Source organism: Argiope bruennichi, chromosome 5 (assembly GCF_947563725.1).
Source record: "Argiope bruennichi chromosome 5, qqArgBrue1.1, whole genome shotgun sequence".
NCBI lineage: Eukaryota > Metazoa > Arthropoda > Arachnida > Araneae > Araneidae > Argiope > Argiope bruennichi.
This window is the reverse complement of record NC_079155.1, coordinates 15,203,053-15,216,125: the sequence shown is the minus strand read 5'-3', so window position 1 is coordinate 15,216,125 and position 13,073 is coordinate 15,203,053. Positions and strand designations below refer to the sequence as shown.

The window sequence follows — 13,073 nt, the reverse complement described above, 5'->3', positions numbered from 1 at the left end:
AATGTAAAATTTAATACATCAACAATATCTAAATGAAAAAGAAAATTATATTAATGAATTAAAGTAAAATTTTAAGATACTGTTTCCCTTTCTTTTCTATAATTATCAACCCAGTATCGCCACATATGATTTTTGTGTAATAAAGTTGTCATAATAACAAGATCTAAAGTTTAATCCAACATTGAGACATTAATTTATCTTTTAGTATAAAAAAAATCCAAAACCTCATTTACTAAAGTAATTTTCACATCATACACAAATAACAATGATTAAAAGCTACTTTATCCCAAATTATTCAAAAAAAATCCCCTAAAAATATTTTTTTAATGAAATTTCTATTTTTTATATAACAGAAATGAAAAATAACATTTTGCTATCATTTAATTTAAAAATTATTTTTAAGACATGCCAAATAAAATTATTCATCAAATTAAATTTATAAAGAAAGTTTTCAGAAAAAATGTCGAATTCATTCTAATTATATTGTATTGATTAATAATAAATATAGGTCATAGTGGTGAAGGAATAAATAAAATAATTGATCTTTAGTAAGTTTCAATTTTTTGAAAAGAAGGATTATAATCAACGCGATTTACATAATTTTTAAAGATTATTTGCAATTTTCCGATAAATTATCCAATTCTTTTTGAATTATTTGTTGGAAATTAATAATTATGATTATTTATGAACGATATGACTAATGATAAATTTACGAATAATCAGTATTAAGCTTAATAAAGAATTAATTTTTTTACTAATTAAAATTTCTCAAATTTTAATGATTGATATGAGATATAAGTATTGGAAAAGTTAGTTAAAAGATATAAGTATTTTGAGAATATTTAAGCACATATTGTACGATTAGGAAGTCTTAGGAAATTTAAGAATTAAAGAATGTCAAATCTATTAATTCTTAAATTTCCTAAGACATTTAATCGCACAATATGTGCTTAAATATTCTCAAAATTTGTAAGGTATGTACAAAATATCAATCTTTAAGTCTTGTGCATAAAATATTTCAAAATTTTATCATGTATTATTATTCAAGTATTATTTATAAAGCAAATTTATTTTGAAATTTCTATTACTGAAGTAAAACAGAACATATAAGAGTTCAACTAAATAGTAGTGCAATAAGAATATAAAAATTATTTTCTAATAAATCAGTTCATTATTTTAATGCTTATTTAATACATTATTTAACAATATAAAGTCATAAACAAATACATATTAATCAACCTGATTGTGTATTAGATTAAAAATGATTTTTTTTTCAATTATTACTTTATAATGGAAATTGGTAGTAAAATAATTAAATTTCTGTACGACTCCCACAGTGTAACGGTGTTATTAATAAAATGCTTTTATTGCGTTCATCTATATTTATATCACATTTCTATCTATAAAATTTTTGAAGACATGCTTATTTTTAGATTTTGAAGGACCTTTGAGGATTTTTTAAAAATAATGATAAGTTTGTAGTAATAATTATGAATACCAACTATCATTATTAATATTAGCCGGTTTGGTTATTATAATAATGACCCGTTAGTATTAATAATAACCAATTATTCACAATGATCGTTGTTGTGACTCATGGTACTTTACAAGCCCGCCGATAGTTATCTGTCAGCGATTTCAACCGAGTTAGCGTCTATGGGTTTTTTTCAGTAGTGCCAACTAGGCCCAAGAGTACGACTTCTACTTCATGCATCACATTCGCTTGCAGAACCCCTTTTTACAAGGGGGCACATTCACACACCTCACAGACAGAACACAGAAGAGCAAACATGCCCGAACCTGGACTCAAACCCGGGACGCACAAATCACGGGGAAAACGCGCTATCCCTATGCAGGACGCCGACACATTGATTGTAACATATAAATACAGAAAGAGAAGAGGAAGGCTGTAAAAAGTAGAATAAGTGGTTATTTTCTCATTTATTACAGTAAGACATGTTATTCAATTGCAAATATTCTTCAAATAAAGCACCCAAATGTCTGAAAATTTTTTTTATTTTTATAAGGGGTCCGTTATTCCCAATACATATATAAGAATTAAAATGTTAATGTTTCTCTTAAACTTACTTAATGAAGGAAGCATGAAATAATAATTCTAATTCACCATATTAAGAGCCTAGTTATTGTATTTTATAAATACAATTTAATATAATTATGTTCATGCACATCAAACATAAAGTTAAATCATATAAATATCAGTTAACACATTACGTATTAGTTAGAATATATATAAAGTAATCTCTAAAGGTACCTATCATCCTCCATATTCTTACTCAAAGGCATATTTTACACAAGGACAATCGGTGGTCGCAAGAGAAAGTGAAGTGATTCTCAACAAAATTCTCGTCATCAGACGACATTCTGATGTAAAGGACAAACTCATGCGTAGATCTTTGAGATGATGGCCAGTGGGAATGTATATTGTGCAGCAACTTACCATATCTTCTGGACATATGTGCGACTTTGACGCAAGATTGTCGATTGTTGATGCCATTTTGTTGAAGGTCACATGACCACTATTATGACTAGCAATGAAGCAGTGGAAAAGGCCATTGCAAAGGTCTCTATGATATTATTACAACGAAAAAGAAGCGCAATTGAGTCGATTTACATGAATTAAAATAAAATGAAAACATGATTCTCATGACATTCAGTGGCTAACTGTACAATATCTTGCACTGAACTGTGACGTCATGTCCTTTTTTCTCGTATGAAATGGACAAAGAATTTATCCTCATCATTTCACGCGAATTACAAAATTATCATGTGATGCATGCATTTGTTAAGTATTACGCAGAATAATGAATTGAATCCTTTTGATGTGTTAAACTCTTAAAATAGATTTGCACTTAATGCAAAATGCAAAACACAATGGACGTTCTGTTTGGTCGTCGACATTTCATTGTTTTGCGCAGTCAAAGAGAAATACAATGTAAAACAATCTATCTACATTCACACGTAAAACTGACATCTTCTTTTCTTTTATTCTAATCAGGAATAAGTCGATATAAGTCACTTTTAAGTGTTGTCACCAGGAATTTAAACTGCAGTGTGCTATATATATATATATACATCATGTATACCATTTGCTTCATATTACAGCACATACAAATGCAAAGAAAGGTAAAAAGTAAACCGAAGAAAATATTTAAACGACAATATTTTGTAAAAAAAAATATTGTTGCAGATAATGAAAAAAGCTGCGGGCGTATTCAAATTTCTACGTTTCTTAAACTAAGATCACAATTCGAAAAGGCAGTTTATAAACAAGTTTATGAGATCAAGTGTTATTTAATTTGGGTACACCGATATCTAGCATATAAATTAGAGAAAGAGTTATTTGGGAATTGACTTTCGTTATTTTGAATTCTGGTCAAATGAGTAAACAGTTCTGTCTAAATCCAACGAATCTGAGCCAACAATCTAACTCTCCGATTTTTCACACTAGAACTTTAAAGTTAATGTCATAAGTAAGTGAAAAGAAAAAGTAACTAGAAATCGAAATAATATTTTTTCTTTTCGATCCATTTTTTTCAAATTTATTTTTGCATTTTTCCCCTTTTTGATGCGAATTATAGAAATAGAAAGATCTTGATGAATTTCTAGGTTTTAGACCTATGTGAATCGTTTCGTTTTTACTTTTATATACGAACTATAGAGAAAGTATCGTATCGTATTTCAAACTCGGGATTTTAATGATTCCATGTTTTAAAATCAATGAGTTAGAATGGACATTTTTTTTTTGTCATTAAGTCGGTCTGTCAGTCAGTCGGTTTGTCTGTAAACACGATAAATCCAAAACGCTTTGACATAGATGAATGAAATATGAAATGTGTAGTTTCATATCGAATTTTGAAAGAAATCCATTCAGAGGAGGTCTGTTTGTACTATGTGCATGCACAAATGAATTCTGTAACTATAAAACAAAAAGAGATCGTTGGATAAAATTCAGTATACGTGCTTAGCATTTAAAATGCAGAAGTGTCTTAAATTTTGAACCAAACCTGCCATAGAGTTGAACACCTGTTGATTTGCACTTTTCGTATGCGTATAAACGCAATGGTTCAAATAAATGAAATTCAGTATGTGATCTTGTTACTAGTCGGACATTATATTTTCGTTTCAATCGATAAGAAAAATAAAGACCAGGATACTTATTCTTGGGAAAGACTCAGTAAAAATGCTAGATTCACACCAGAAATCTATATGACATGAATACTGTCTGTGCAATTCTATGCAAAATATTTCAAGATCCACAATTCTATGCGAGGTGTATGCGTGTGATAACATCCTTTATAAGAGAGTACGCGAGAAAGTTTGAGCCCCCCCCCCCCTGCTGGCTTAATTATGAGTCTGCCTAGGAGGCTAACAAATGAAATGTCATGAAAAAACGAAAGTTTACACACACACACAAAAAAAAAAAACTGTAGATTTTTATCTAATTTTAGATCATATTTGTCATAGGGATACTTACCTGTCCATTCATGTGCAAGTATCCAAAAATCCAATCATAAAGATGGATGAAATTCGGAGCATAGTTTTATTATTAGATTTGTAGATTTTTATCGTTTTTAACTCAGTTAGTTTAAAAGTTTATTAATTAATTAGTTTAAAGAGTAACTAACTGAGTTAAATTCAATTAGTTACTACACTATGCATACAAAATTTTCTTCGACACACTTCAAAGTGGAAATAGAAAATGTTGTTTGCCAATACGAGAAAGTTGAGGGGAGAATACTCCTGTCTATTGTTTTGTTATTTAAAGTTTATAACTATTTGATTTTGAGTTCATAAAACATTTAAAATTAACCGATGTATTAATTATTGAAGAAATTTTATCCCTTACTTGCCAAATGGTCATTATAATTAATTTTTTCATATAAAATATTTTAATGTAATAAATTTAAAAAATCATTTTATTTATTACATCGAGTTTTGGAAATTGAATTTGATTTATATATAAGTTTGTGAGATTACTTTTCCCTTATTTTTATTAATTCCTAATCATTTGAAAATTTTCCATCAAATATTTTGTCAAGTATTTTATTTTCTAAAATCAAATGAATCAAACTTGTAAAAAGTGAATTTGCTTTGGCTATTTATTTTGAAATATAGTATTTAAGCTTTTTGAATCAGGAGATAGACATCTTCAAAAGTAAATGACGAATCACAAATTGTAAACAGTACTGAACAAAGATTAGTATATCATCTAATTATTAATCATGATTCGTACGATCGTCTAATACAATGACATTACATTTATTCTCTTTTTCTTAAAAAAAAACAGGAAGCCTTCCTAGTAATTTATATGGTTATTAATATTAAATACTGATGTAAGCCATTTTTCTCCTCGCTACTGTGAAAGCAGTAACATTATTTATGCTAAATGTTTCTCATTTTTTTGTGCTAATTGCAAGAAATATTGCTATTTTCACTCTATTTTTTTCAGTATGAAGAATTAATGTGTATTTTTGTTAGAGGAAGCAAGAAATTAAGGAAAACTGTTTGAAAGAAAACTAGAACTAGAACTGCCATATTTTCTCCCATTTATCACATGCAATTTATGAAAAAAATTAAGAAAAAATTAATTAATGGAACTCTTCGTTGCAACCACTAAAATTTAATGTATTTACATTAAATTAACGAAAAAAAGTCGGAAAGATTTTAAAGAAATTTTTGGAAATTTCAACCGAAATAATTTCAAAATAATAGAAACGGTAATAGCTTTTACAAATACGTCTTTAAATTATATACAATTAGTCAAAGGAATATTTTTCAGAGTAATACGATATTATTCATTTTTAATGCATTATTTTTTTTACAATATTTAAGTCTGTGTATCTCATCTACTTAAAAAGCAATATGGCAGAACTTCTGAAGGCTATTGACCCACATTTGTGTTTGAAATAAATAAAAACGTAAGTAATCGAATAATGTTTACTATGAATATATTATATTAACCGCTCTATTTTTCTTCTAAAGGAAGCCGATTATAGGCATAGTTAGATTGAGATATAAAGCCAATTTCCACTAGCCACTCAAAAATCATTATGACCACTAGACTTCTAAGTATTAACCGACCATACTTATCTTTCATTAAGGATGAAGTGGACCATACTTGAATTAATGCGTCTTCTTTTCTGTCGGACAGTTGATTTTTATCAACTTCTTATCTAATTATTTAATGAGATAACATTAAAATGAGCCTTTTTGTGAAAACCCTTTTTTAAAAATATCATAGAAATGTCATTTGTCGTTACATTTCACAAATTATAGATTAAAGGACAGTAAAACATTAGTATCATTTGCCAGCGGTTGAATACAATGCTAACTTCAAATAAATACCTTTGACCTCATTTAATCTCGAAAGGGTCACAAGTCATTAATTTCCCACACTTCAACGAAAAGCATCAATCATTCGCCACTTCAAACAAATACGAAATATACTTAAGCAACATGCTTCAGCAGGTCTCTAGTGTTTCATCATTAAATGAAGATTTGTAAAAGCATATCATTCGTATTAATAACCGCTAAAAGTTGTGTTCAACAATAATCAGTCGTTTAATGATGGGATATTTTCTTATTTTAAACATAATTTTGATTTAGAGTAATTGATTGATTGATTTGATTTTTGATTTTCAATAAGCATTTTCATCAGATTTAAAGAGGAAGGTGACTGAGAACTGTAAATTAACTTTTTATCACAAATTTATGAAATATAATAACTGAATAATTAAATTGCGTGGAAAAATATACATATTAGGCAAAAAATAAAAACAAAAAGGTTTTCATATTGATAATCACCCATCTTTCAATTGATATAACACTAAACGATACTTATAGAATACATTCATTATTGCATTTAATAATTGATAATAATTAATTTCAATTAACATAACACTAAACGGTACTTATAAAATATATACATTATTGGATTTAAGATGCAAAGATTTCAAATTTATATATGATTTAAAATATAATCTCTACATGACATTTTTTTTCTTTTAAGCTAAAAATTTCTAATAAATTATTATTACACATTCATGCTGACTGCAATGAAACTGCAGTCTTGAAATTCAGAAATGAGAAATAAATTGGAAATCCGATTCGAGTAAAAATGCAATTCTATCATTTAAATTAAAATAGCGTCACATATAAATATATTATGTGACCTTTGGGGAAGATTAATAAGTGTTTTCCTTAATCATGATCCATCTGATAAAAAAAGAATTTAATAAATTTGGATTCAAAATTATTTTGCGAATTAAAATTAATAAATTGTTGGAAGTAATTTTAACCTTTGAATGAAAATGAAATTATTAAGATTTGACATGGAGTCAAGTTGAAAACTGATTTAAGACTAGCTTGTTTAGAAATTTTGAAATATATTAAGAGCTTAGAAGATTACTAAATATAATTTTTACTTATTAAAATATTTTTATAGAAAATTCTTACATCTTTTAAAAAATTATATTAATAATTTGTCCCATACTGTGCAAATTTCAATAGGAAGGAAACATTCAGGATAAATTTGTCCAGTGTTAAATCCTGTTCCACATCATTATAGTTTTAATCAGTTTGTCAACAAAAAATTATATTAACCAACCTTATTTTTATTGAACCTTTTACTTTAATTCAACTTTCTCACATGTATAATCAGTAAAGCTCATAAAGATTTAATAATAACCTCCTGAACTGAAACGGTAAACCCTATACAGATGGCGTTTGCATCACAATGTCTCAAGCTGTCTATGTTAGCAGATAGCGTGGATAGGTTAAGGTGTTTTTCCAACTCTTTTCAGAGGCAGGATTTCATTTAAAACGGAGATTCGAGTTTCCAGTCCAGTGTTAAACAATGTTTTGGCTGAAATCTCACTTTTATTTTAATGTGATTTATATAGTATTATCCTAGAATGTTTTAGTCGTCAGTTCTATACTTTATTTATTTTTCATTACAAGATGAATATTTCAAATCCAAGAACTTTGTTTTCCATTCATATACAATTACTTTATTTAAGGATATTAAATTAAAAATTAATTCCTTTTCACTTATTTTAGTCCACTAGTTTCTTTTTATTTTTGGGAATAGTTGCATCAAATATCATTACCATATATATTTTCATTTTAACTTAAAATTTATTTTTTATTACAATGATTTATTTACAATTTTTTACAATTTATCATAATTTTTAAAACAATGAATTTTCCTTTATTAAACAAATTAAGGAATTAAATAAAATAGTAATTGCTTATAGTTGAAATATATTCATTTTTTGTACATTTATTTAATATAAAGTATTTCACTTTAATAAAACTAGAATTCTGTAATTGATTTTAGATTCTCCTCCTGATACGTTACGGTTCTGAAATTTTGTTCGCTAGCGTACTCTTGATGCCACGGCAATATTTTAATCTTTTCAGAATCGAATTATCAGCTAACCGATTAATTTAAACAAGTATTGATATCATACGAATAGTGCTTATTTGTGCAGAATTTAAGCACAAAAGCTGTTTTAAGGTTTCATTATATTTAGAATAATGAATTAAAAATTTTAATTAATTTGATTAAAGAGTAAATTGAATTAAAAATGAATAAAATAATTTGAAAAGAACATTCGTCTTTTAGATAGTATTTCGTTAGATACAAAATTTCAATAGTATTTTTACATTTTTTTGTTAAATTTATTATATTTTAATTCATTTGATTTTTTATTTGAAGCAGTTTAAAAATACGAATATATAAAACTATTCTACATTATATATATATATATATATATATATATTCTATTCCATATCAATTCAGCTACATCAGCTGTTCACTATATGTCAGCAGTCACTTTCTTGGTTTCAATCCAGAACCGAAAACAAAGAACGACTTACATCTTCATCTTATGTTCACAAATGAAAATAATTTTTTTAACTATTCATTTTATTTTCATGGTCGTTCTCTTATCTCAATAAACAAATTAAATATAATTTTTCAATTTTTATTTCTCCAACCACATGAATTATATCTTTCCAAGGAAGAAAAAAATATCACGGATCAATACAAAAAATATTGTTAAATTTTTTTAAAAAAAAAAATCTAAATTTATGTAAGCTGCTGAAACAAACAATGTAAATGTATTCAAACTTTTTTTGAAAAAAAAAAAAAAAAAAAAAAAAAGATAGACAAACAGAGAGAGAGAGAGAGAGAACATGTCAACATTTTATAACGCCTTTTTAGTGTTTGCAATTATATAAAAAAGTAATTTGGTTAAAATGTTGGAAATTGAGTTATATTATGATGCAATAACATATATTTTGATATATATTATTAAAATCTTTTAGATCATTTCTAAAGAATTTTTGTTGCGAAATGATCAATGAAAATATAAAGTATCAAAGGAAAATCATAACAATTCATTGTGAATCTGTTACTGTATCAACTAAGGAACAGTAGATACGTTTTTTAAAGAAACAGAATAATACACCAAGAGATTAATGATCAATATATTTTAGTGTAAAATTATGTTCTTTTACTTTATAAGCAGTGGCTTAAAGAGGGACATAATATCTTTTTACCGACCCAAATCATTATCAATAAATTAATTAATTATTAGATATAGTTATCGTCTGGGCATAATATAATTTTATTGTCCTTTCAGGTATTTCAGTTCAAGAAATTGATATTAATGTCAGATTAATAATTGATACTTTATTCCAGCTCTTCAGGACGGACTCCCGGGGCGTGACCCTCCAACTCCCGCTTGCAACGCCATTGCGAACAGATATCTCAAATTTTTCGAAATTTTAATGAAAGATAAAAAGTTAATGCTACATAAGTTTTGTCGAATTTGTAAAACGTTAGATAATTAAATCTGTAAAAAAATTTTAATGAGAGTTTTCTAGGCAAAATAGATATTGTCAAATGGTTCTTAAACGTCAAATTTCATTGACATATTTATTTTCAAAACGTGTTAATATAAATATTTCGAAGTATGATTTTTTTTTATATCGATAGGAGTACTATTTGATATTTTTAATGATACTGCAGATACATATTTTGAAATTATGTTTCAGGAATTAAGATATACTTCTTAAGAATAAGAAATAAAGTTTTAAAAGAAAACAATTTGCATTCGGAAAAAAAAATGCATTTCACACTTTATGCAAATAAGGAAAAATGGAAATTAAACCGTTATTTTTATACAGACTTATTTATTTCTATTTTTTTCACAATTCATATTTATAAAATAGATAGAAATACAAATATAGAAAATAATCGATAGAGAGTAAAATTAATTTTTGAATCAAATTATCTTTTGTATTTTTAATGATTAACATTTTTCTTTTTTTTCTTTTTTTCGCAATTTTAAGAATAATTTGGATGGAAATAATCATTCGATAATTCTATTATAAATAAAATAATTCCATTATAAAAAATAAATTCCTATTTTATTCAATAGCATTCTCCATTTACAATCGATTGAGTAATATGATCAATCAAAGAGAAGAAACTTCAATAAAAATTGTATTTCTCACATCATTCAACAAAGTAATTTATGTTTTTATTTTAATTCTTTTTCATTTAATTCATTGAATTTAATAACACTAGAAATGCAGCCCATAGGTAGGTATGATTTCAAGTATTCAAAAATTGATATGTCCGGAGATTCAAATTTATCAAAATTATTTTATCTTAAACAGTTTATAAAATTTCAAAATTTTGAACTTGTTGTATTTTTGTATGAAATAAGAAAGAATAACATCAGTTAAAATGATAAAAAATTAAAATATCCAGAAATAAGAAAAATAAGAAAAATTTCTGCTAATGTAGTCATTTGATCACATTGTCTTTTAAGGAAAACCGGACCAAATCTCTCATTTTTCACATCGTTATTAATGCTCATAACTCATAAAACTCATATTTTTTTACATTTTTTCACACATACCATGTGAACAATTCAAATCGATAAAAGAAACCACTTATCTTAATGAACTACGAACCACTTACTTTCTGGATTACGAGGGGCGTCCCTATATCCGCTCCCCCTGTCATCCTGAACCCCCAGGGGGTGCACTGTCCATCCCGGACGAGCTCCAAGGACACCTGTTGATAGGCCATAGAGCCACCGGAACGAAAAAAACTTTCTTCTCTTCAGTGATCCTTGCCGAAGATGGATTTTCAGCTGCTTGCAGAGAAGAAGAGAGTTGAGTTAGTGGAAGGTCAGACGACGGTGCCGGGAGATTTCTTCCTGTCAGCCTCGCGCGTCTGAAGCGGGAGAACAATATACAAGGGGAAACGGAAGACGATGTGTATAAATAGTAGCCCGCAACACGAGTTCGTTTTCGAAATATTTGCTGTGCCGTTTTGCCTTTCGCTTTCTTTCTTTTCTTCTGATCTTCTTTGCAGCTCTGTTGTTGTTGTCGAGGTGCTCGGATTATTAGTCGACTCTGTTTATTAGTGGATCGAACGGGGTGCACACACACACAGAGGGCGATTGTTACCCCTGAGCCGTGCAATCGATGAAAGGGAGTCAATTAATGAGGTTGATTCAGAAGGGTTGTAATAAGGAAACGGAAGAGGATGAGAAAAAGGAAAAAGTGGAGATATACGAGAAGCTGTAGGCGGAAAATCAAATCGGCAGTGATTTTAAGATTGGCCTCCGCTTCGGATTGATCAGTATTATGCGCCTTAATCGGTCAGGTTTATAGTTCTAAATGTGTTGGACATGGGCCAGGCTGATATTTAAGATAAAGCATTGCCTTTTTTCGATTCATTTTGCTTATAAATTTGGAAACCAAAAAAAATCTTTAAATTTCGCATATATTGATTTTAATTTTGATTTCTTTTTATTTGCTTACAAAAAAAGTTGGCATAAAATAAATTTTTTTATATTTCTATAAAAATTGAAGCTTCAAATTCTGCTTTCTCTTTCACAAGGTTTGAAGTTCAGGTCAGATTGGGCTTCAAAAATAAGGCTCCTGCAATACTTTTACCTCAGATAATAAAGTCTCAAATAGCTTATGTAAATAAAAAAAAAAACATTATTTATTATAACAAGAAGATTTACATTGGATTCATTCTTAATTAGCTCTTTAATTTTTTGTTCAAATTATTACCACCAATTTAAAAATATTTTGCCTATTGCCTTTGTCTAAAGGTCATTTTATACGAGCATATTCCAAATGGTATTAGATTTTTCATTTACAAAAAAATGCTTCAGTACTGAAAAAATATGGAAGGAAATAATAAGATAATTTTATATTAACCAAATATGTCACTTTAATATATACCCACATTTTTTATTTTGATCTTAAAAGTTTTCCTTTTAATGGAAAATTCTACGAATAAAGATTGTAGCAATATACAGGAATTCGAAATGAGGTCATGTTATTTCAGTGTCAGTTCATTTTTTGAAAGTTAAAAATTCATAACAATTTTTAATATGATAAATAGTAAAAATGAACATCTATAATAATAAAGCTCAATGTGTGTGTGTGTGTGTGTTGGCGCTCTACAGGCCAGACCATTCAACTTACAGCTACCAAATTTGGTACATGTATACCTTAGAGGTCGGGAGTGTGCACCTGGGTCCCTTTTTTTGAAATTTTAATTAGAATTTTAATTATTAATTAAAAACTAACTTTCCCGCCAAAAAAAATCTTCCATTTTCCCCACCGCCAACTTTTCCGCCAAAATAATCTTCCATTTTCCCCACCGCCAACTTTTCCGCCAAAATAATCTTCCATTTTCCCCACCGCCAAATGAGTAAGGCTTCAGTTTATTTTTCTCCCAACAGTAATAGGGCTAGGGTTAACATTTTACGGCGGATTATTTCAAATGATTCTGTTTATTTTCTTAATGTTTTATGCATTTAAAATGAAACATTGTTAATGAATCCATGTTTCAAATTCATTCTGAAGTACTTTTGAATTAAAATAACACAGAATAAAGGAAATTAAAAATGTATAATCTGCATAGCGTTACCCCAACTCGCGTAGAAAAATTCACGCATTTGCGTTACCGTAAAAGACGAAGAAAATTCCTGCATGCACAGTGTTCCGAT

At 27.8% G+C, this 13,073-nt stretch overlaps 1 protein-coding gene across 1 annotated transcript in view; it reads right to left on the bottom strand.

The window, feature by feature from the left end:
* Positions 1-11,313, bottom strand: part of LOC129968821 (PDZ and LIM domain protein 3-like) — a 54,794-nt gene extending 43,481 nt beyond the window's left edge. The window contains exon 1 of the mRNA XM_056083091.1: positions 11,018-11,313. Coding sequence (XP_055939066.1) covers positions 11,018-11,128 — 111 coding nt within the window. The 5' untranslated portion in view covers positions 11,129-11,313. The remainder of the gene's footprint in view (positions 1-11,017) is intronic.
* Between the last annotated feature and the right edge of the window lie 1,760 nt (positions 11,314-13,073).